The 26248-nt window shown below is 41.7% G+C and overlaps 1 protein-coding gene across 1 annotated transcript in view; it reads left to right on the top strand.

Annotated features, from left to right (window-relative positions):
• Nucleotides 1-21880, top strand: part of LOC139687152 (protein pangolin, isoforms A/H/I/S-like) — a 91794-nt gene extending 69914 nt beyond the window's left edge. The window contains exons 3-4 of the mRNA XM_071584285.1: nucleotides 21582-21685; nucleotides 21803-21880. Of these exons, the coding sequence (XP_071440386.1) occupies nucleotides 21582-21685; nucleotides 21803-21880 (182 nt within the window). The remainder of the gene's footprint in view (nucleotides 1-21581; nucleotides 21686-21802) is intronic.
• The last annotated feature ends 4368 nt before the right edge of the window (nucleotides 21881-26248 follow it).

Here is a 26248-nt window from a genome sequence, read left to right as displayed (position 1 = left end):
ACTTGTGTATCAAAACTCTGAAGGAGGGAAAACGAGGAGTATGATGATTATACATGAAATTAAGAGGTTGCATGTTCAAAAGGAACATTTTCACTTGAAGCAGAATTATACTTCAATCCACATTTGTTACAGATGGTGACTTGTGACGTGAATTATAATGAAAACAGTTAAGAATTGGTGGAGTAGGGAAAACATAGAGAAATGTACTGTAAAATGTCGAAGAAAGTACTCTGGCCATTCGAATTCTATCTCTGCAACATCCTGTTTGAATGATTGATGATGAATTTGAATGATTGATGTTTGATGAATTTTAAAAATACATTTCCAAATTTTCCTTACCTCCATATTGGATGAACAAAAAATGGTTCGAAACTTACAGAGAAGAGTTTCGCTTCTATGGTAAAAATGTCGATACTTTTTGAATGTACGATGGCCAATACGCTCAATTCTTGGGTGTGTGGGAGATTCTTATATTTAAACCAAGGAAACTGAAAACCGTTTAAAGTGAAGTAATTATAGATTTCATTGATGATGGGTGGAAAATAGCATTTATAACTTGAAGAATATTGCTGATAACCTATTCTCCATCCCTCTTATCCCCATGAACCCAACCAAATAAATTCTTAAAATGCTGCCTTACTGTCTCTTTTCTCTATCTTCGGCATCACCCCATAGTCGTTCAGTACCTACCCACTTTTGAAATAAAATTCCTGAAGAGTAGTCGACAAATGTACACGTTTCAACTTACCTTACCACTTGAAAACAGTATCAAGTTTTACCTAGCTGTCTCAAGTGCTTTTGCATAATATCTTTCCTGAATCCATTATAGATAGTACAATATACATATAAGAATATTGCATTTCCATAACTACTGTCGTTTAGAAGAAGCATTTTCTCTTTCTAATGTCGTTTTGAAGTTGTTGAAGATTTTCTATGATTATTACACTATCTTTTACTTCAGTACCAATGCTTAATTCTATAGGTTGTCGTGTAAATGTCAAAGGTCAATTATGAATCGGCCTTTCTAACGAAGGCGAACCATATATCCCTTACCTTGAACTAATTTTCTTACTTTAGGCCCTACATTAATTGGTTAGTGTCATTCAGAAGGTTGTTGGAAAATGGGAAGCAGTAACTACTTCGTCAAGGGTGCAATAATCCACTTGTCAAGATTGTATCATATTATCACTTAATTTCACTCATTAAATTCAATGTCTGAATATTTCAATTTCGAATTGACAGTTTGCTGGATCCCCGGCATTAACATTAAACCTAATGTTCAAAGAATTAATGCGTGTGTGTATTTCGCATTCTATTCACGTGCGCTAATTAGGCAGTAAAATATTACGTGCTGTTAGCTAAGTGCGAATTAGATGTACTAACTTGTTTTTTTAAAAAATAGACAGTGAAATTTTCCGATATAATAATTGTTCTCAAAATTAGAAGGGTGCTAACGTAATGTGAGACGGATTAGTTGAGAGAAACGAACCGATTTGTGGATAGAACCGAAGGAAGGCTTTTAGATGAGTGGTGCCCTATCGCGTCACCGCGTTTGTTGCAGTACCGGGTGAGGTGGGAAAGAAGACGCCGGGGCGCAGGTCGTGAAATGGTTGGGAGTCGGAACGGTGAGGGAAGGGATACGGGGGTGAGGAGACGTGATTTTTTTCTCACGGTTCTGCCGTCAAGAAGGCAGGAGTCCGTGGAAGGAGCAGGGCACCGTTCCGTGTGTGTGTCGGCTGGGGAGAACCGTGTTTGCATTCCTTGCAGGGGCAAGAGGGTTAAGTCGCCGCGAGCCGCCGTCGCCACGCCCCTCCGGGCTCTCGTCGAGGTGGTGCGCTTGAAGGGGTTAAGGGCCGCAGCTGGGAGGAAGTTGACAGGATGAAGAGGCGAACGTAGGTTGGGTGGCGGGAGGTTGGAAATGGGAAATCTTGAAGATCCTTATACGAGTGGCTTCAGTCGCCGACCGCACTTTTCTCTCCTTAGAATACAGCCGTCGTTAAATGCGAGCTCCCCTACTTTCGCTGACAATCCAAATCAGGGGATTGTTCCAAGGCTGGGCTATTTTATCTGTGGTAATATTTCAATAACCCATCGTGCTCATGGGCATGTATAAGCGCAAATGCCATCTTTCGAGGCCCTTTTTACGACCAAATTGACATTATATCCCTTGAGATGCTCTAGGAGTAGACAACCTTGACCTTTTATTGATGCCTTTGTTTCTATTTATTTTCGTCTGAAATGAGCCAATATAAAAGTTATTGAAGTAGTATCTAGACGTGAGTGCATTGCTCGGTGGAATGTATACCTGAAGAGTGACCAAGTTCGTCGGTTCTGCTTTTATCTCGACTAGTAATATTCTATCCGTTGCTTGTTCCATGTTGACTACACTTCTTTGTACCTCTTTATTCAATATTATGGAAACTTTTCATTGGCTCTCGTCTCCGCCACTGTTTATTATTCTGTAAGTATCACTCCAGTAATCCCCGCTATCCTTCCATCTCAACTCGCATAAATCTAAAATATCTACCTGTATATTTCCTCTTTCCATCCCTCGCTTAATATTCTCTAATTTTCCCGTCCTCACAATTGTCCTAATATTCCAAGTTCCTATTCTAACTGAATAGGTGTCCTTCTTCTGCGTATTCTGTCCTGCCGCTGTCGGCTTTCCTTTGCAAGGGTTTCGCGAGATGACGAACGCGGAAACCTTGCCTCTCCCGCTGCTGGGCACGTTTAACGGCCGATTGGGCCGAGTCTCGTGGTTGCCAGAACTCATATTCTCTATAGTGCCATCATTATATTCTTGGCAATGTTAATTGTGGTGATTTCCCGTTGCCCTTCTCAGTAGTGTTTTAACGTGACACCATCACTCAATGGCCGCCCCACTGGGTTCAGACGCCTTGTAGTCCATGGGAGGGGTTGTGTAAATACGTACTAAATATTGCAATGTAGCAATTGAATTTTGTTTGCGAAATTTCTCCGTCCATGGGAAAGAATTCTGGCATAATTCTTTTTTTAAATAATAATAAGTCCTAAATTATATCCCCAACCATATTTAATATGGTGGATGAGCCAATCTTTCTCCTTAAGGCTGGAAAAGAGTTATTTGTGGGGACTTGGCTGCAATATAGATTATTATGGACCGGGGCACCCAAATACAGAGCTTTTACGTGAACAATTCCCCCTTAAATGGCTGCGGCAGGTGTTATGTATGGTAAAAGAGCGAAAACAGCTGTCGCCGGTAAGAAGCTGCGTGTTTTGGGTGATTGATAGGTGTGCATGTTCACATTTGACTTTTAATCGCATCTCATGCATATAAATGGTTCTTTAAAGAGTATTTTATGGAGAACTGAACACTAAAAAAGTCTGAACACTCTTTTTATGGTAGAGATTTTTTTATGTATTGCGAAGTTACATGATAGTGGTAATAATGGATATTTTTTATAAGTCTGACCAATTGAATAAAAGTTTATCATCTTAAGCTGGGAGAGATGGAACCTTAATTGTCGTTAAAGTATACCTCGGTTATTGATTTGAAAATTGCAATAAAATTTTTAATTTTGACATACATATTTGTACGCGTGTGCTTGAAATATATTGCGTAAGGTTTATTTTCTTTCACAGAAGACCCAGTTATCATGAGCGCATAATCATCGTATTACGCTGTAGAATTCGAACCCGTGACCTTTGTGCTAGAGCACTGGCACACTTCCAGCCAGTATACACCATTAGACGATGAAATAGGCGACTTACTGCATGCGAGGTGTGGCATTTAAATGAATATTTAGGGATTTAATCTTTCGTATTAAGAAAAAAATATTAGTGTCGAAATATTAACTGTGGCTGAGAAGGATGGGAGGTGGCTGGAAGTGGAGTTACGTTAGTGGGAGTTACCGCGTGCCATGAACTGAATGCCTCGATTCGAATAAGTAGATTAATGAGATGTAAAACATGTAAGGCGGGGTAAGTTAAAATATTATTTGAATTTATTAATGCGCATTGCGTATTAACCTCATGTCGATTTATTTCTTTATAAATGTAATAAACGTAAGTTTCCACAGAAATAATCATCAGTATCATCTCAAAATGTCAACCATATGATTGGTTTGTAACAAGGCACCAAGTACTCCTCTTCCCTGCTAATTTATTCATTCCTTCCTTGCACTAGCGTCCTCATATGCTTCTCCTGACATTCCTTCAAGGATCTTTCCCTTCCGTGATGACCTTTAGTCAACTATTGTACTGCGGCATGTGCCCAATAATTACTCTTCTTCTGGGATTCATGGTTTATTCTTTCGAAGAGTTTTTTCATTAATCACTTAGTCTGTTTGGTTTAAAACATTCTTCTTTAGCTCCACATTTCCCTTTCGTCTGCTGCTGCTGTCTCATCCTCGTTTCATAGCCGTAGAAAGGCTAACACCACGTGGAAGTAGATAGTAATACTCCTGATGATTTCAACGATAAGTGCCGTTATGGCTAAGGGAAATGCTCAGTTGCACTTTTAGATTAAGAAATGGGAGGCGTTCAAAAATTCCGAAACCCTCTTCATTCTGGCTACGCCTTCGCCAATTCTACTCCGTCGTCCTACGTCTAGAATGTATGCACATGCATTCTCATGGACGATATTATGCTCCCTCGTTGGAGCATTGATTTCCCGAGTCTAATTTCACTGCGGATTTGCATCCAAAATTTCGTATTCCACATGCACGGGCCTCTGATGCAAATGAACGCCGGCACTCGAGAGCGGTCGCTTGGTGTGTGATCGCGCTGGTTTTGCCTTGTCTGCATGTAAACACACAAGCGTGCTCACACACACACACACACACCCCGAAACAGGCAGCCAAGCTATAAGCAAAGAAGAAATATCTACGCCCTTCCCTCCCAACTCCCACCCACCTCCCGTAAGGAGTTCGGTCGTTCGGAGCTCAAAGGCGCGGCTGAACGCCAAAGGGGACCCAGCCTCCTGTCTCTCTCTCTCTCGCGCGGCGCGGCGGGTGCGAAAGAAAGAAGAGGGAAGTGCGGTGGGTGGGAAGTGTGGGCGGGCGTGTGTATGCGAGTTTACGGGCGAGGGGGGGAGGAGGAGGGGCGTGGAGAAGGGAGGTGCCGCCGCTGCTGCTGGAGCAAATGGAGGGGAATGACTACGACACGTCCTTCCTCCATCTCTCTCCCCCGCCTACCTCACCCTCTCTTCCCTCTGTGTATGCATGCATGCCCGCGTGTGTGTTCGTGTACGTTACGCTCCCTTACTACGTCTGCCACCGCACCAGCCAACCCACTTTCTCCCCCACTTCCCCCATCATTCATGGCTCCTTCCTCCTTTCCCCCCCCTTTCCTCTCCTACTGAGGCCTCTGCGATTTTCCAATTTGGGCAACGCTGGATATCGCAAAAGCGTCGATGAGTCGAAATCTCGTTCCACGTATATTCGCATCGCAAAAATGTGGGACTCATATCGCAAGTGCGTGGGCATAGAATTGAGGTCACTCTCCGTCGCGAAATCGCATTTGCTTCGAAATGCATTTAATTGCGCGTATGGCTTGCCTGGCGATTCAACTCATTCGAAATGCGATGCCGGTTGAGTGACTAAAATCGAAATATCTACCTTCTGTCGTTAAACGGACTTCACTGCATCCATCTGAACCATCCATTCCCCTCCCCCTTTCTCCAACCTTACAATGCGTGTCCGCGTGTGATTTCCGTGGGTAAGCCACCTTCGTGCTAGAGAGCGAGACACCATGGATGGTTAATGGCGGCGATTTAGAGCGATGAGGGATTTGGGATTTTTTGACGGCGTAGGAAGATGGGGAGAGAGGAGAAAGCCAATGATATTTCGGGGAGTGTATGAGGGGCCGACAGTGGACGCCACACGCGCGTACCCTTCGTAATCACTTTGGATTTTCGACATCTGTACATATGTACTTGGGACTTGCACGAAGAGGATGAGGATGTTTAGGGGGGGTTGGGAGAGACCTCTAGAGGGGAGAGAGTGGGAGGGACGAAAGGATTTTTACGCTCGTGTATGGGTGTCGGCGGCATTCGCGTAATGAAGGCTCCACTATGACGCTCGCGCGCGCTCTTGCGCTTTTTCGTTTCTTTTTTTTCCCTTCCCTCCACATTTCGCATCGCCGCCGCGCGGAAATGACGAAAAAGAAACACAACATCCCATTTAAGAGTGTCTCTCCCTGGTGAGGGAAAGAGGGGGAACTGTGAGGATGGCGTGCGTCTGTGCGTTTCATGTTTAACAAATTTATGCGGTAGGCCCTTTGCACTAAAAAAAGTTTTGGTTGTTGAAACGATTAAAGAGTTGAAAGTTATGGAATGAAATTTATTGAAATTTCAATCCAAGGTGCGCGATTTATGGTTTTCCTTAACCGTCGAAGTTTCGTACCTGTAGGCATATTTGCCCGGAGAAAATTTCAGCACTTGTTCGGTGCTGCAAAACTGTAAATTTCTTTGACGAGTCGCCGCACAAGTCCGAGCTTTGTGCTCTCGTATTGAGATAATGGGGATTTATATATTCACTTGCATTTTTTTCATCTTTAAAAAGGCGGTAAAAACGGTGTAGGGCAAAGAGGATAAGAGTCGACATTATTAGGGAATAAAATGTTTTGTGGATAGCCTTCATTTTTTTCTGGAAAAAATGCGAAGGAGGGGAGAGAGAGAGAGGTTTTCTGAGTTTTTTTTGTTATTTTTCGATTTTTCTTACATCTCGCATTTTTTCATTTCGGAGGAGTTGTGAATGCTTCTGTGGTGACCGCCCACCGTGAAAGGAGCACCACCTCTCTCTTCTTACCCACCCTCCACCCCCTTCGAAAGCTTCGAGTTTCCATCCCCTACATAACCTCACCTCCCCCTCGCAAAATGGATAAGCGTCCCGGCCCTTCCACCCTTCCCAAACCTCCCCCCCACGATAGCAAGCATCAAAGGATCCCCGAAGCTGCCTTCCCGGCCTCCCCTCATTTCCCTCTCTTTGTCTCTCTCTCTCTCCATCTCTTTTCCTCTCTTCCCCCTCCTCTCTCTCTTTCCGTTCCTTCTTATCCTCATCCCTGCCTTCCTCTCCCTCCCGTTTGTTCCTGCTAGTGGGCTCGCGCTCTCTTTTCTGCCTTCATTAGCAGCAGAGGGGACGGAATTGGCAGGGCATATCGAGAATGGAATGTTTTCGTGAAAAGATAAAAAAAAGGAGGATAGGGGAAGAAAGGTTTAGTTAGGGTGCGTTGGATGTGGGGGAAGGTGAGGGTAGGAAGGAGTTGGGAGAAAGGGGGAAATGGAATAAGGGTGGGAGAGGCGCGGGGTAGAGAAATTCGGAATGGAGGAGGGAGGTCGAGGCCGGTCGGCGTCGGAGCAAATACACGGGGGGAGGGGAGAGAGAAAAAAAGCCAATAAAATACAATTCTGCGTATAAAAGAGTGAGCTCGTTAAGGACGTTAGTAATTGATTCTAATAATCGCTGTTGTGGATGCGGGTGTTTTGGTCGATGGAGGAACTGGAAACGGATCCACGGAGAAGGAAGGAAGCATAAATATTCTATATAGCTCAATTTGATTTGTGTACGTGCTTGTCTAGGGTTATCTTTGACGTCCCGGCCAATATACATCCGGAAATTAGGAAATGATTTTCCGAGTTTTCCGGAATTATTCCTGGTAAACCCATTAGCGATATATCTCTGAAGTTATCTTGTGCAATTCCTGAAAGTTATCACTCAAAAATGATAAATTTCATCGAGGTTATCCGATAAAGCTAAAACGGCCTATGCTCGTACTTTCGGGCATGTCGAGGAGAAATTTGTTTGGTAACTAACTTCATGGTGTTTGTTCATAGACCCCTCTTTACTCGATAAGTCAATGAACGTGAAGATGAAACCAATTCCATATTTTTAAGTCCTGAATACTAGCTACGCTCAATATTCATGGCCAGGGTGACTTTTTGGGTTTCGCGTGGAGTGTTTAAGGAGAGAGAATCATGATTTACTTAGATTCCCAATAATTTAAACAAATGGAGCCTCACTGGGATATATCGATACTGTGTATATTATGCACACGAAATTCGCTTCATCTCGTACTTAGATGCGTCAGCGTGTGGTTTTATGGGTATTAATACTGCAAAAAGTGAGCCAAAAATAATATTTTCAAAGCCTGGAAAAACGTCAGTCGGTCCCAAAGTCGCTAAGTGGTAATTTGCATCACCATGCTGTAAAGAGAAATTTGAATCCCTGGTTACTGTTACAAAGCTTTAGTCAAGGGATGTTTGATTTACTTGACCAGTGACCTTTTTACGTCGGTATGTTGACGATTTGAATTCATTGAATCCAGCCTATTCTAAAAAAGAGTTATCCTCTACCATGCATCCGTTTCGTTTACCAATGTGTAGTGTTGCTCTTTTTTGTATGTTGATCACCATTTTTGAGGTCAGGGTTCCAGGGTAACTGAAATGGTATGCAATTGTGTCCTTGCTGCCCATGCATGAAAATACTGGCAAACAAATATGAAAGATAGATCGTCAAGCATGAATCATGAAGGATGATTCACACAGATGCCAGAGCCAATATAAGTTTGAACCCCAGTAAAATATAACAACTCAAAGTAGTAGATGAGAACATAATTTAAACATAGCAATGTTTTGTAACCGCATGGCGCCACCATGCATTTTCTTTTACTTTTTCTGCATCAGAAACTACGTTTATTATGTGACGAATACGAGGAATGACGGCCTCCAAAGTCACTTATGGATTTGCCTAGTGTCATTCATGAATGCTTTAAGTAGCTGCGCTAGACTACAGGCGCAGTATATGCAACATGCGTCGTTCACCCGAAAAAAAAGGAAGAAAATAATAATTCCTGTCCTTTCTCACACAGGATACCGCCAATTGGAAGCATTCTTTGTCGCATAATTACGCTCGAGAGTGGTAGGAAAAATATTAAAAATCCCACCCGCACACTTCTTGCGGTGTCTTTTTTTTTAACATCTTGTTTTAATTTCCTCGCAAAGAGTAGCGAGTGAAAAACACGCGGCTTTTCGCCCCGCCTATCTCGTGCCTTTGAATCCCCCGAGTTCAAAGTTCACCGGCGCCCAAGATCTCTCCCCCTCATTTTTTTCCGAAAAATCTCGCGTATTTTTTTTGCACATGCGGATAACGAGGTAGAAGGTACTCGGGAGGAGTACTTTTCCGTGCGTTTCTAAAAAATTCACTATTTAGTAATTTCACCTATGTTAATGGCGCAATTATCGACGGGACGTCGGAGGCAAAGGCGAACAGCACCAAAGGGTTTTTGATGAAGAAGGTTGTTGGGCGTGGGGGAGGCGGGCGTTTATATGCACCTGTATTTTTTTGCGTGGTTTGCCGGGTGAAGCGACACAAGCGCCTCTGCTGCCGGGGTGGCGTGGTTTTCAAGTAGTCGGTTCTACGGTGGTGGAAGGTAGGGGCCGTGCGGAGACCTTTTTGCATTGTTTATGCTCCGTTGCAGTTTGCCATTTTTGCGAAAATCTGACTCCTGCCTGGCATGGAGCCGTTTGTACTAATTATTCTGGGAGCTCGCGCGTTTCTCTGTTAATCAATTTGCCCGAAAGTTGATCGGATTTGGACAGGCGCGATTTTAATTACACGCTCAAAGGTGGGCGTATAGGTGTGTCGCTGCTCTTACGTTTCGCTTTCGGGTGTCGTTGTTTTAGGGTCGATAGAGAGAATTTATGCTCTAGGTAACCCATTTATTGACATGCTGCTGTGTCAAGCCTAGACTCATATAGAGTCCGATTCGTCCTCTCCGTTCGCTTATTGCTGTTTATTGTATTTTATTTAAATATTATTTTTTTATTTTTGAAACTATTCCATCAATATTTTCGTAATTATTTTGCAAAGAGGATAGCTGTTCGTAAATCGTCCTGAGTGTCAATTATACTATAATTTTTCCGTATTTTCCGTCCAAGAGTCGAAATGAATAACGTCATAAGCTTATGCTTGAATGTTACATGTAGGGTAGTATTCTACTTGGTATTGTAAATAGAGTCCTATTATTAGTTCGTTATTACATATTGATTAAAAATGTGACAAATTATTATCATCATATTGCAAAGAGCCTACTCACTCTTACACTGAACTTTGAGGAAACAATAAATACCACGAGTTGCGGCTTTTAAATCCTTGGTAAAGCGTTATTTTGGCCCGGTTGGTACGCATTTATGCCGCGTTTTCAGGAGGGATAATACGCAGGTTCTGAAAACAACATGACACACAAGGGGGTTTCTGCTGAAATGGATGAGCTTTCTGGAACTAGAAATGTCTTGGATAGCTTAAGATAACTGCTGAAGTAAGCCATTTCGTAAGGAATCTCTCTTTAGGCGATAAGCTATATACAGTGCTCAAATGATTCATTCGTCCATTAACTCCTTTGCTATCCATCCAAAGCTTGCGTGTCCGAGTGATCGTTATCAATCCTCGGCGACCAAGGACGTATTCCCACATCAAAGGCAAGGCATGCCGCTGCACTCCCCCACCATGGCCGTCATCGCTCAGTGTGCCAGTGCTCAGTGTTCTTTCGTTGCACACTTTGCATCTGTTGGATCATTTCTCATAATAAAACTTACTATTGGTATCCTTCGGGTTGATCAAGGATCATAAGGCACCGATAGTTGGAAAGAGTTCCTAGATTTCCAATCCTTTGCCCCGAAGCGCTTCTGGTCAAATTTGTACTAAATATGCTGTTGGCTCTTCATCGATAAGTTCATTGTCAGCGTGATTATTGAAGTGACGGCATTCAGGTATATTTATGCAATATTTGGAAATTTTAAAGTAAGTGAATATATCCTCCGCATAGCGAAATGATTTCTAAGTAACCGGTAATGATATGTTTTCTGAATGAATTGTTCAAATTTGATGCGCTTTCATCGCACAATACTCACGCCGTTCTATGTCGACGCCGAAAAAATGCCTGATTTTATGTTTCATCTGGAAACATTTCATCGAATCAATTTTTTCCATATTACTCTTATCCTTGGGTATATTTTTTTCCTGCGGGATTGGCGACCACATTCTATGGTGGCATCTTAATCTACCCCCCCTACCGTTAACAAAATGGACCGAGAGGTAGGTGTCCGGGGCTCCTGTCGAAGGTCCCTCACAGGAATCCCTCTCTAGGTCTCCTCTCAGATTCATTCGACCATTTGCAGTCCTTCGTTATGGAGGTTCCACTCTCATTTGTTCTCCCAATGTGACCGAACTAGCATGGCACACACGTGTCATAGGCAAGTACACGCATAACACAAAGGTTTCAAATGGGTGTCGTTTATCTATAATGCATGCATTCAATACTCATCATTTCATGACCCACTCATTTTTCACCCTATTTCATCTATCTTTTCCCCTAACCGCCTTGACCTTCACGAACATTCGTTTGGTTGCGATTTTTGATTCACTGATTCTTGATGGGTGGATATTATACGACCTACTCCAGATATTCCTTTTGCCTTCTGTTTTACGAAACGTTTTCTTGAATATTTTGAGCAATGAATGCAGGTTGCGCAAGGATGACAGCCTATTCAGTATTCGTGCCACGTGCAGAATTTCCTAATAACAAACAGCTTTATCGGTTAGTTTTGGCACGTCTTCCCTGGGTTTCCACTAGCGGAACCAAATCCGTCTCCAACCCTTGGCCCGCTTTCACTATTCTCAACTAACTAGGATTCCCTCTGAAGGAAACCTTGAAGCCTGTGTATCCTTGTCATTGTCTTACCACGATGGACATACCGAGTCACTGGTTCACCAGGACGCTATATAAATTTTAGGTTAAATAGCATCCTTTATCATAAGTTACTAACAGTAGGACATGCACCTTGCTGACTTGATTGCCAGGCGAGCTTTGTAAAAAAATATTACTAGGGAATGGATGTTGTTTGGAGCTGCAAACGTAGTCCTCTTTATTTATCACAGTTCGGTGACCAAAGTTATCGCGATTCGTATAAAATGTTTCTTTTTCGCCAAAAATGTATGTTCCTTGAATTTTTTCCCGTGCGCAATACTCATACCTGTCAATTTACCATGTTTATTGTCTGTTTCCAAAACCACATTCCTAATAACGACATATTAGTTTCCGAGAATCGTCAGCACCGATCCTATCTTCTCTCTTATTTGAAATAGCCTTTTAGGTAATATTTAGTAGTCTTCCTATGCGTTGTAATCTTTAAAAGTGTCCTCTGGTTTTTCGTAAACGTAAGCCGATGATGCATCTTGAAATATTATGCTCAAATGACAGGAATGTCGAGGAAATATTTTAATCCATCGCTCTTAATGTGTGCCCAGTAAACTGTTGGGATATGAATTCCATCCTGTTCAAGAGGTTGTCGAGGGATGGGGTGGGGGAATGTCTCGACTGGCCTACCAAGTCGCAGGCCGCAATCATAGCGGCCAAGTGCATGGCCGAAATCGGACAAGCCTTGGAGAATTGATAGGCACGCCTATCTTGAAAGAAAGAACGGGCGGGGGAGGGGGGCGGTTGGAGTAGGGAGAGAGTGAAGGAAGGGGGAGGAGGTGGTTATGGGAGCGACTTTTTAGCCCCCTGATAAAAGCACCGCGTAGTGTTTGGTAATGGATTTGATGCGGCGGCGGGAAATGAAGTGTCTCTCTCTCTCTTTCAATTCTCTGTTGAGGTCTCTCCTCCGGACGGGAAGCCAAGGGGGCGACTCAAATCGCGTTCTGTTTTTAAATACCCCAGTCACCACCGCCCTTCGCTCTTCGGTTTGTTTGCGTTTCGGACTTAGTGCTCCCCGTCCTTGTTCAACCCTTTTTCTTGTCATGCTGATCCTTTTCGGGAGAATCCCGTTTTAAAGAGCGGAACCTTATTCCACGAGTAGTGTGGCATCTTTATCGTTAGAATAACTGTTACGTATTATTTAGCTCGTTACTGATACACGGTCACCTTGAGAGTGACGGATTAATGGAAACCTGGAACGGGCATCAAATGTAATTGTTTGTTATGTAAATTTTAGCCTAATTAATTTATTAATTATTTGTTTTATCTCACGGTGCCTGCTGGCCATCATTTTTTGCCTGATATCTTCTAATGGTTATTAACGATTCTTCCCTACGCTGTGTTAATTTTCCAACTCCTAGTTACTTATTTTTCTCCCTTTCCATTTATTCCTTTATGATATTCTTATTGGGTTCGCTATAAAATTTTCTGCACTTATTATCCGTTCGCATCCATTGTGTCTAACAGTTGATCCAGTATTTTCCCTTAACGTGGGTTGTTCTGTATTGTATTTTCTTCTTCTAGAGTTCTCCCCTTTCATCCCATAATGTCTTAAGCTCCATAAATTTTGTCGAGTAATAACATGGGATGTTTTTAAAATGTCTGCAGGTGTTAGAGCTGCAGTTATTCGTTAATAGCGCATTTCTGCGCTAAGGAATCTGTCTTCTGATAGAGTGGTGATCTGGTTCCTTGGTACTGGTGATATCAATTTCTCTTTGAGTTTTAAGAATGTCAATAGATTGCAAACTATGTGGAAAATGAACAAAAGATGTCGTATGGTTTGAAATAGGGAAAGTAATATCCTCCATGCATCCAATTCTTATATTATTTAAATTTTTCTACGATTGAATGTCCCAAAATCCTCTGCTTAGATTTTTGGGAAACACTTCTTGCGGTGTGTTGTGTTTAATTATTCACTTAAGAAATTAAGGAACTTTAAATACGAAATCCAAGTCGAAAATATTTGTTAGGCTGATGGTGATAGGTTCAGAGTTATGATAATGTGTAAGGCATTTTTGCTTGGTTGATTTATTTAATTTTTAATGGGTGATGCTTTTATTTATTTTCTGACACTGATACTGATGTCTCTTTCCGAATTGCTACATGGGATGCATTTTACTTATTTAGAAATATCTCAATAACTTAAAACATATTAGCGGTTCTTCACTGTCTTCTTCGCTGCTGTCACTTGAGATCGCGTCTCGTTCGCAGCGTCTTTTCCGTAGCATTTCCGCCTCGTTAGCTCGGTGGTCTCGAGCTTATTATCGTCCAGTGAGAGTTTTTCGATGATTTTTGAAGAGCTTTTCCCGCCACGCTGCGTTCGAGTGTTTGAGCTCTCTGTAATAATGGGCCTTCTTTCAAGTTGCTGAGTTCTAATGGAGATGTTTACTGACACGTTCGTTTTTTTTATTTGTGAATGGATTTCCTTTGGTTTTCTCCATTCACCGATGGGTCCATTGTTCCGCTTGCCCAGAAACAGCTTTGCTCTCAATAAATATTTGCCATTTCGTTGAAACGGTTTTTGTGGAGTAGTCGAGACGTTCTCCTCTGGGCTCTCTGCCATCTTTCGTAGACTCAACCAGAATTGGTGGTGACATGGATTACTATCGTCGGCGATATGCTGTGATTGTCTTTTATCAACAGGAGCCGTATATTTCTCTGTATAATAACCATCATTGTGAATTATTTTTATTCCCGGTAAGCTAATGTCTCCTTTCAGTTTGCAATCGGAGACATTTTTGTCAGTCGCTCCGGTGGAGAATATTTATCTCGCATCTACTTGGCATTTTATCATTTGAAATCGTTACAGTGGGTATAATCAACTCGGCGAAAATGATTTTTCGTTGACTCATGCTGCTCAAAATTTTCGATTCGTCTAATGCTTACCAATTGATGGAAGTTTTTACATTGTGAATGGTCGTCTCCGCGAAATCAAGTTTCCGATGGTACCCGGAAATATTTTCAGTGCGGAAAAAATTCAAAACACTCTGCACCCTATGGCTTTGCCTAAGTGTTGATTCGAAGGTGCTCATGGGTGTATGGTTATCATCGCAATCGATAAACACAAATGTGTGATATTAAAGTGGGATTTAGTAGTTCGAGTAAATTTTGGAAGAGCAATCATCACGTTGGTGGCCAATCCCTTTGGGCTGGATGAGTTTTTTTAGATCATCAATTCATTTCGCTTTGCTCCCTCCGCGGGATGGCTAAATAAAAGTATAAGTGCGACCTGCGGTTTTGTCAAGTGGTCTGCGGCGGAAGCGCAGTGAAGAAACATCCGAGGACTTGCACCCTTTCATTCAACTCCTTCTCATTAATGGGAAATTGAGATAAAGCTCGCCCAATCCTTTCTCCCATATACTCAAGTTCGAACTCCTCTCCCTTCGCCGAAAATGCGTGGTGCTGGAAAATTTCTTCCGTCGTCCCGAATGATTCTTTCCCGTATTCGTATTCGTGGCGCGCGGTCGTCGACTCCCTTACCCATGCCCCCCACCATGCCCACCCCTCTCACATCGGCGACCGAGAGGCATCAACGTTTCTCCCATCTCCACTCCCTTTCTCATTTTTATATCCTCTAATTGTTCGAGTCAACAATGGGAGTTGGTCGTGAAGGTGACGGTCCTCCCCCCTCGCACCCTCCTTCCCCACTCTTCACCATTTACTATTCCCTTCCTTTTTTCTTCGTCTCCTCCTTACCCCACCCCTCTAGGGTCCTCTTTCTCTCTTTTACGGGTAGCGAGAGATAACTTCCTTCTTCTCCCGTGTCCGCCCTCCCATTTGCATTTCCTCGCCCCCCCCCCTAACCCTCTCCTCTCACTCTCGCTCCGCATCCCCTCCAAAACTTCCGCGGGCGAAATTTGAATTTCCTCCTCTCCTCGCATTTCGCCCGTCTTTTGTCCCCACCCCCGCCTCACCCTCCCCTCCACGCGCCCCACGTTTCTTTTGGCGGGCGGAGATGAAAATGGGAGAGCGGCGGGTGTGTGTTAGGGGAGAAAGGGGTGTGGGGCGGGGGGAGGTTGCAATGCTCGGTTCGGGAGGCAGGGGACGCCGGGGGAGGAGGTAGCCCCGTGCCTTACGGCGGCGCAGTCTCAATTAATTCCTTTGACTTCTCAACCACGTTTTTCGTCGCATTTTTAGCGCTAATACCTTAACTTTGGCGGCGCTGCTGCATGCCGCAGTCCCCTCCCTCTCCTCCCTTCCCCTCGCTCGCTTTCTCTCTCCTCCCCGCCGTTTTCATATCTCCGCTTTCTCCCTTTTTCATCCCTCCTTCATCTCCACTCTCTATTCCTCCTTACTTCACGCGTCGGCACCCCGACCGAATTTTCAGGTTCTCTGATTTGACAAAGAAGAAGAATTAATTTTAATTGCATAGTACCAGAAAATAATATTTAATTTCTGATTGGGACCACCCACTCTTCCAAGGTGACCATAAGGCACGTAATAGACTTTTAAGCTAAAGTCATTCTTATTATAAAAACGAACGACCGCATTATTGGAAGGGCTGGGTGGATTTAATTGAAATGTGAACTGGGAGACTGGAAGTGTGAGAGAACCTAGAGATTAATGTGGAATCTTGGGTCCCGAAATTAATGGCTGCAATTGATGTCGATTTAAATGTTTAAACTGATTCATGTTATTTGTGTTCATATTTTTTTACCGTGATTTCGGTGTCGATGTAGCGTTCAAATCTACGGAGATGGCCTTCAAGAGAAACCAATGCGTGATCTATTTTCTATTCTCAAACGTGAAATCTGTTTCTTATTAAAAAATATCTCGAATAATAAGATTCTCATGGTGAAAATTAATTTTTAATACTTAAGTACGTACATATAAATTGGTTCCTTTGCTAAAACTCCTTGCGTTTCGACAGATTCGCGAATTCTTTTGATCGCGCGAATAGATTGGCTTTAATAGGTTAAATGCGCTGAATGCATCCACGAAATAAACTGCATTTAGCTTTAGCGGTCGGTGGTCTCCTAAGTGTAGTCCACGTCACACACAAATCGGGGTCGGGACGGGAAAACATGACCAATTGTTATGCCGAAATTGTTGTTGCTGCAATCGTGACCTGTCAAGGAAATCCCTCTAATTTTGCATTTAAAGTGTATAAACTGCGAGTTAAATTATATACTGCGGTGCCCCAGCTGGTGGATGCCCAAATGACTTAATTTATTTTTTAAAATGTACAATTACAAATGAGTAAAGGGGTAACTGTGACATTTTAGGGAAGGAGATGAATAGTTTTGGCAAATTTAGAAATTATGGTTGACGTCATAAAAAGGTCAAAAAAGGTATAGCGTACTGTTAGGATAGTCCCAAATGAAGCAAATATGCCGATGTACACCCTGGTAAATATTTTAAAATCAGAAGGAATGATATTTAATTCCCATAACTAAAGCTTTTGAAGAATTTTTTATTAATTTCTTATCGTCGAATATTTTTCCTCTCTGCTAGACTTTGCTCAAGCTCTTTCTATGGCACTTAGTGTTATTTTTATAATTAATTTGAACTTCCTTATTTCATCAGCCACCCCTGACATTTCCTTTCTCACTTTTTCTCTCTTATTTCTCTCACGAAGGCTTTTTTTATCGCTAAAACACAGACAACATCGTTTCACTCCCCTGATATTTCGTGAACGTTGTGTCCACGTAATGGTTACTTAACGTTAGAAATATGAATAGAAGGCCAACTCAAGTTTACCTGGCTTTTCATGTCATCAGCTTAGACTGTCAATAACGGCGATGTGTTTGTGTAAATTTTTTTTCCCATTTAAGTTTATACACGAATATGATAAATCTGACGCCTATCTGACGCCATGAATGAATTTTAGGGTTCTCTTTGTATTTCTTTGATGAATAATCATATGAATGAAGCGGCATGATTTATGGCTTCCTCACTAGAATTTTTCTCTCGTTTCCTAGAGGTTTTCAATTTACGCGTCAAAATTTGTAGGATCACGCAGTACGAAAGCCATTAGTTCAAAACTATTAACTAAATAAAATAGCAGATATGAAGGGCTAGCTCCTGTAGAATAATAACCATAGTTTTTCATTCTGTCCTGTAAGTACTTATTTTAAGTTCAAATTTTCCAGTATCTACTACTATATCTGAAAGTTTACCAACCAGTAGCAATCAGTTACTTTAAAATTACTAAAGTCATCGATTCTCTTTTCGAGACTCATAAACATGAATAATCGAATACCGAACTCTCAAGATTTTTTTCAATATCATGTGTGCTGCGACAGTTGCATGCATGGTTTTTTTCCCTAACGCAATTCATTCTTCATTTGGATTTAGCTTTTAAATGTGCGTCTGTGTTTGTTCATATTAGCTATGCTAGTTTAAATTTTTACTTAAAAAAGATGCTGAGTAAGTGGCTCTTTCGAAGCATTATTTTGTGCGTTTTAAATTAAAATCTAATGCACTGTTTTAAATAAGGTGATTTAATGAAGTAGTTATCAACTGATTAGGGCTGTTAATCTTGTTATTATAATGCAATCACGGATTTGTGTTTCCGCCCCCTGATGTCTCCGGTGCAATTTGAATAGCACGTTCGAATTTTGTTTGTGTAACTGGCAGGTTTTCTCAAATTGATGTTATGATGTTTATATTACGTCTTGAGATGCGGACGTTCTCTATGGGTTAGCGGAAATTGTAATTGAAAATCCCTCAGTTATCATGACCACCTGATAGTTAAATACGTTACGTTAATATCCAGATTTTTGTATAGAAGGGTGTCAATGAATATGAAATGACGAATCGGTAATTAATCAGATAAATCTATTTTTGATGTAAATTTGATCAGATAATTTGCTTGCGCAGTCTAAGAGACTGCGTGCTTAGATTATTCCCAGGATTTTTCATTCTACCTACGTGTGCCTGCTGGATGCCCTGCCCGATGGTAAAACTGGCTCCCACACAAAATTAATGAATTTCAATCAGTACTTTATTCTGAATAGGAAAATGCGACTCGGTTGCTTAGGAGCCGTTCTTTTTGTTCTGTTTGAACAACATACTATAAAGAGAGTATCATGGCAATTTCTATGTTACCGATCGGTCATTTGTTCTATATTCCACGGGGCCCATCTCATAAATCAGCCCAAGGACTCATAAACCCATTCATGATCATTGAAATAAATGCAAACCAGGAAGTTTTGGATGGACGTTACCATATTTGTTTTTGATGCCCACGATTTAATTCTTAGCCTCGGCGGAATGGCATTGTGTTCCTCAGATGTGCGAATTGGTGGACGAAGACTAACGCAAACGAACGAACGTTTTGAGCCCCCCCTCCTGTCAGTTTTATGTCCCCCGTGATTCCCTCATGTTTAATGACGACTTCCTCCGGGACGGGGAGGGATAAATGAAGATGAAGGGCGAGCCATATCTCGCCTTTTAGAGACTTTCGTAAAAAAGCGAGATGTGTATTTGTCCTCGGCCGAAAGCGAGCGGCGATAATTTGTAGCGTCAACGAGCTGAGCGGTGACGTATCTAGTGGTGAGGCGGGCGCAATTTCACTCCTCCACCTGATCATGGGCGAGAAGGAGAATGCGTCTTCCTTTCGCCCCTCCTTTTTTGAAAAAAATCAGAGAAAAGCGCCGTCTGAGCCGAGGGCTCACTTATCCACACAAGACCGTTGTGAATGCCGTCCTCACGGCGGTGTTAACTGATTGATTGAAGGGGTTCCGAGCATGATCAAGGCTGGTCCCATAAGGCTTCTCTCTTCGTTCGCTAAGTGCCGTCATTCGGCCATTTCTGGTTTTCACTTGATTTTTTCGCATTTCCCGCGTGATCTCGTGATTGCTCTCGCCGTGATGTAGTCTTACGCTCAACCAATCACCTGGGTAGTGCTGATTGCTTGCGTCAATTCATTCAGCTGTTGTTAAATGCCAATTTTTACACTTTTTTCCTGTGTTTTCAGCGTTTTCATTGATTTGTAGCTTTTTTAAAAATATTTATTTAACGCTAGGCTTACATATTATTGAAACTCGAGGATTAAAACCTCAATAGATGAAACCTGGCTCATAGAGAACAAAGCCAATTGCACAATGTTATCTATATTGATAGCTTCCCCTTCACTTTCCCGCCCCCTCCTTTTGCAACGGGCATTTTCTTGATCGTGTAATTCCCCCTACCCTTCACTACATAACCTATCTTTTCAAACTCCTCTACAATCTGCTTTGTCTATTGGCTCCTGTCTCTTTCACCAACCCATCCTCCCCCCACATGTTACACACTATATATTCTTTGGATTGCCCTTACCCTTTCTCACTTCGACTTGTGTATTCGTGACGATTACCCTTCAGTACGCTGAAGAGGGCTACTTTGTGGCCGAAATACGCGTATTCGTATTCACCTTTCTCATCCCTTTCCTTTTTACCTTTGACCTCTTCTTGACTTGTGGCGTTAGCTAACTAATTTCATTTGTACTTTGTTTAGAAAGGTAAACTGTTTACAGCCTTTGGAGTTTTACATTCATTCAATACTACTAGCCGTAAGAGCTCAAATCTATCAATATTGCTATGGCTTTCCAGTCAACTGAGCTAAATAAATTCCACCAACTTAAAACTAAGATCGCTAAGATTGGTGAGGACATCCGTTTTCTTAAAGATTTTAAACAAAACAACATCTTTCCTAATTTCATCAATTAACTCCCTCTTTACAAAAAACGGAACCTTCATTTGGACAATAAAATTAGGAGAAAAATTTTAGTTAAAAAAAATTATTGCGCTTGTAGAGCTTACGGATCACTTTCTGTAATAGCTTCGATATTTAAGCCTCTCCCACGTTCTCCTATCTTCTATCTTTTAACAGCGTTTACATCTCGGTTATTTGCGTGGGTTGTGTATTCGCCTGTTAACACTAATACCACGAGTTGTAGTCCTTAGCCTCAAGCATGAGCATCGTTTGTTCGAGTGACGATTTGTGTTAATGGAAATTATAGTGTGTAATGCAGTGAACCATCTAGAATTTGAACACCAAATTCGACCACTCGATTTGTAGTTCAACTTTTCACGTATTTTCTTGTAAGGCTATGAGCTCCCTCGATAGTTTTCCTCCGCCTTTTTCTTGTCAAAATACGACCGCAGGAGGAGGAAGTTCGTTTTTCACTCGACGAGAGAAAGGAACTTCTAATTATGGGTGGTTAAAAGGATGATTACCTGGGAAAGGATTCCTTCAAGAATGATTAGCTAAGATGTCAGAAATCCTTATTGGCAAAAAACAACACAAGTTCGTGACGTCTATTTTCGTTTGAAGCTCTTCCACTTTGCTATTTTTCGTTTATGCGTCATTGACTCGTGAGGATTACTTTAATTATATGGTGGAATATTTTTTTCCAGAAGATCCAGGAGTGAGCCTGGATGGGATAATTATGGAACCCGTAAAGTGATGGGAAAATGTCGGAATGTAAAATATGCTAATTTATTAAACACCCTATCTTGAACTCCTGCCATCGAAAGGCGGGTGTTCGGCAAGCGTCAGTGACAAAAACGGTTTTTTTAATTTATCCATTTATTGCCTCTTACTCTTTCTTCGTCATTTGAATCAGTGATATACACAGCAGTGTAACTGAGAAATATATTTTCATTGCTTACTCGTAATCAGAATGAGTTTGTGGGCTACCCCGGTGTATATACATGTAATTACATACTTAAATGTTATTGGTAATGAGGTACAGGCAAGCAGGAATGCCTGTTTGTATTTTTTTCATGTTAATTGAAAGACAATGTAAATATAACTCTTTTTTATTCGAACCTCAAAGGCCATTGCATTTTTCACTTTTAGAGCTAGCTATTTTTATTACAATTTGTAATACCTGTCTCATTGGTTATTTCTTGTCTTCACAGGAAAAGTGGAAGCGATGCCCCATGCCTCATCCCTCAACATGGGCTACTTGGTGGCGCCGTACCCGTACCCCAACGGAACCGCCGGGCCCATCCCTGTCTCAATGGTAAGTGGATAAACAGCCCACTAATCAATTTTGAAGGCAAAAATTTCTACATTTTCGTCGATTTTGAGCCAGGGAGTGGTAATATTCGCTGGTGATTCGTTGTGTGGGTTCTTCTAGGCTAGAAAAAAATTGTCAAAGGTAGATGCAGCCAGCATGGGCTCCATCAAAAATGTAATAGCCTCCGAAATAGGGTAATTCGTAATATATTTTGTGAATTCCGCAGTATATTTTCTCTCTGTTTCTTTTAAAAGTATTTTAGAAATAACCCCCGTGTTTAATTCGAACCCATGTCTTACTTCTTACACCAAACCAACGTTAAACAGAATCACTTTTTTATCCCAAGTGCATTTCATTTGAAGCGCACGACAACACGATTTAAATTTGTACAGAATTCACAATCTCAGTGTCCGTTTAGTATCACCTTTCCTGGACCCGTTTCTCTCTCTCCCGCGTATGGGAATCTACCTAAGTTTCCGCCACCTCATAGATCGATGACAATGCAAGTCAATGATGTAAACTTGACACATTTTTCATTCTAATGGAAACAGTATTTTTTTGCTGAGGAAATAAAGCACTAGGAGTCCTTTCAATGATTTAGTCGATGGTACTTGGCTCAAAATTTCAGTGAAATGAACGTTGGCTTTATATTTTGTATCCAATCCATCACAAAATGGAAAATAATTATTATCAATTTATTTATTTCTATAATTTTCTTTCCGCTGTATCACTTCTATCCATTGGATTTCAGTTAGTAAAGGGGATCATTATGCTACAATTAAGCAAATATGTGATTTTTAAATATCTGTTGTATAAACCGCTAGTTTATATCTTTTCTTCATTTTAATAGAGATGGACATATTCTTTTATCATTCGTGTTCGTCCTTTGATTTACTTATATTCCTAAATGAGGTACTTTCCAGGACCAGTTTTTGCTTACTTAATATTATTGTAATTCGGCAAAGAATCGGCAGACGCAATTGTATTTATTTGTAGTTAATTCTTGTTAGAGAAATGGAATATTGACAGTTAAAGGGCATAATTATGACAAGTTTTCTGCATTTGTGTCCCATGGTCTGTAATATTTGTGAGTTGGTACTAAAATTTTTCATGTTGATTTTTTGTGTTTATTTGTCTCCGTTGGGCCATAATCAAGTATGAGTCGAAATGTTGTTTCTTTTGCCAATCGTCGTGCATGGTGTTATCTCATGTTAATCGTTCTGGGATCAAAGGTCGGGGAGGACGTGCCGCGGGTGATGGGACTCCGAAGGGATATCTCCGCGCCGGGAGGTCGTACAGCAGTGGCTATGAAATAGCAGGCGCACTTTGAATCTTTTAGAGAATTCAGCTTATCAATCTTCACCGACCATGGCGCTCGTTAAGAAAGGGCTAGCAGAAGAATCGAAATTATCAGTGAAATTGTTAGTTGTACGTCAAGTGGAAGTCCAGTGTAGTTATTCTTCTCACTTCCTTTGAAGTCTAATGACACGTGTACGAATTGAGATTGAATCCCAGAATCATCCTCCTTGCCTTCCTCTACACATTTCATCGAAATTACCAGACACGAAGTAAAAAGGTATCGTGATGAAATTGCATTTCATTCCAATGTAATCAGCTATCTTGAGAGATGATGCAGTTTTATTTTTAGTCGCATGTTTCAAGGACGCACAAAAGTGGGCATTCAAATTGTTTCGAGACGCACGTAATTGTCATTTGGTCTCTTTTCCCAACACTGATCTACTTTCATACATAACTAAGTAACGTATGCAAGATTCATTTTCCGACATTTTGTGAGTTTTCTCTCTTACAGAAATTGCAGAATCTCCATTTGGTACGAGTACACTGTATCCATGACCTTTATATTGAGTTATGATACTATAAAAAAATACAAATCGCCCATTGCATAATATTTCAATGCATTTATGCTATGTCCATTGACATAATTCATGGTTCGATTTCGCCAGTTATTCGATATTTTGTGCGCTTAGATAAAAATTACTCAGCATTAATGGCAGATTTATGAAATTGGGTGTTGTTTATGCTAGGTGCCAAGCTTCTTTTCTCCAGTTCATCCGCAGTATACGGTCCCCCTGGTCTCGCCGCTGTGCCTTCAGTTACTCCTCTCCCTCACGTTTTCCCTTCCTCGATCGAATTGAGGAAGAGGACGAGCCTGGAATCAAACCAGTGTCACTCTTCCGGGATTATAAATGATCTCGGCTCTCAATCACGGTCTCCTTTGTGCTTTCCGACTTTTATATCTCAATTCCCTTATAAGATATCCAATGCAACTGAAAGGACGAATGTTCTTGGATATGCTCGGAGTTTTTTTTCCTGTCATTTCCAAATATATCGTCCTTGACTGTCTAAGTTAACTTCAGTAATGATTGCTTGATATCCTTTACCCATGTCACGCGCATAATTCATGAGGGCGATGACCCATTTGAGTTCAGTGATCCAGTTTTGTTGCACCTTCGCATAGCACAGAATATACTCTGTGAAGCATTCGCAACGATATGGCATTGTATTTGGCCTGCTGCATCACGTAGAGTCGCCGGCGATTCGTTTGAAAATTCCTGGGCGTATTCCTAGACAAGCACATATATGTTTATCTTGCCATGGAGAAATAATGCGACTCGTCACTAAGGGAGTTCAAGAACATGCTTTGAATCACAAAGAGTGCGACAGACATGATCGAAGCGGCATTTCTTATGACACTTATTTATAATGCTTTTAATCACATCCCGTCCGCTGCTGCTGGATAACGAATCTAAAGATTCCGATATTGCCTTTATTTTTTCAAAATTGTATGTCATGATGGAATTCATCACCCATTAGGTACGCCATGTTATATATTGACCATTATAAATCGTATCCTGTATCATTACGTTAATTGGCATATGTTAAACTTATAACTGAGAATTTACGTAGATGACCACATCGTCATTTAGGTTCACTGATTTCCGAATACATAGTCAATGTTTTTGGAAAATTCATTCATATGTCGTTCCTGTTAAAAACGGTGATATCAATATCTCTCCATCGATTTACCTTCAATATTTCTTAGAATGGTGGGTGGGTAATTTGTGTTTTAATCACGGTAAGGCTATTTGTGAAAGGATGTCCGTGAAAAATGGTCGTCCGCAATAGATGTTAGTTGCTGAAGCTCAACCACCGCTTGAAAGTAGCTGTCAGTTCAAATGGGTTATTCTTTTCGGGCTATATAAAGCTCTTTTAAGTAACGCCTTATCGACTCGCTTTGCCTACTTCTAGCCTTATTTCATGTTTTTTGGGATGTTTAATCTCATTCTCTTTTCGTTAACAGGCATGCCATATGCTTTTTCATTTTGTACCACTGCTTCCTCGCTATAACAATATGGTCGATCTTTGCGTATTGTTATTTCTCTTTGAGGGTATCCTATAGTAAGCAACCATCTTTGTAAATTCCTTACTACTGGAATACACATGGAGATAACATTTTGAGCGGATCCCTTTCCGTGCTTATTAAAAAAAATTTATAATTTATTTTATATGAGAAGAAGTATGCATGCCAAGTATTACTTAGGGTACGATCCAGGATCATTAAAACATGCCCCTCGGAAATCTTTTCGTTGGAGACCCACTGAAAAGGATGTAGGAAAGTTAAGAATGATGCAAACGTGAACGCATGTATTTTCTGACTAGAGAGACAAATGATTGAAATTAGGAACTCGTATATAAAAGTTTAAAGGAGGTGAAGAAAATATGAACCGCGATAAAGGAAAACAGAAACGGATAGTTCGGGCACAATTTGAGACGCAATGGATGCCAGCGACTTAATACGTATTAGGGTAGTCCCCTCATGCAAGATTAAGTGACAAATACGTGGGCGTTAATGAAAGGGGGATTTTAGATGAAAGGGAGTAATTGAGTTAGCACTAGGAAGAAAATACCAGATGGCTACTTTCAATCAATCTTTGGATTGAAATACTGATGGTTACGACCTAAAATTTGGTATTACTCCGGGCATTTCGTACTGGGAGGTTTGTATAACTGTTGGGTCGGGAATCGGTGAAGGACGGACTTTGGCGTCAGTGAAACGTAATGGCCTGATTTGCTTAGCTGAACGAGCTGTGAGCCGACGAATTGCAGATCACTCTTTTGGTAAGTTAGGATCGTGACAGTGTGCGCCGACTGGGTCGACCCGGCACGTAGGGATGGCGAGGGCGGGAGTCGGGAGGATGAGAGCTCTCGGCTGAAAAGGGGGGCATTGGGTTCGGATGGAGGTCTCTTGTGTCTGTCGCGGGTTGGCCTACGCCCGTTTCGACCATCATCACCTTACGGAGCGCGAGGGCGCGCAGGGGAACGCGTGGAGGCTCAATGCACCGCTTCCTGTTTTCTCCTATCCATCGGCGGCCGCCGCCCCTCCCACATTCACAGGAATGCCGCGTGCAGTAATCTCGGTGGCGGGAGCCATTGGCAAGGCGTGCTGTCGTGACTCCCGCGTGTCTTCCCTCCACGGCACGCCCGTATGTCCGCAGTAAGATTCATCAACAGGAGTATTAATTTGAAATATTTTCCGGGTAGAGA

Source organism: Hetaerina americana, unplaced genomic scaffold, assembly GCF_022747635.1.
Source record: "Hetaerina americana unplaced genomic scaffold, ioHetAmer1.1.p SCAF_17, whole genome shotgun sequence".
Classification (NCBI taxonomy): domain Eukaryota; kingdom Metazoa; phylum Arthropoda; class Insecta; order Odonata; family Calopterygidae; genus Hetaerina; species Hetaerina americana.
This window is presented reverse-complemented; position numbering and strand designations above follow the sequence as displayed.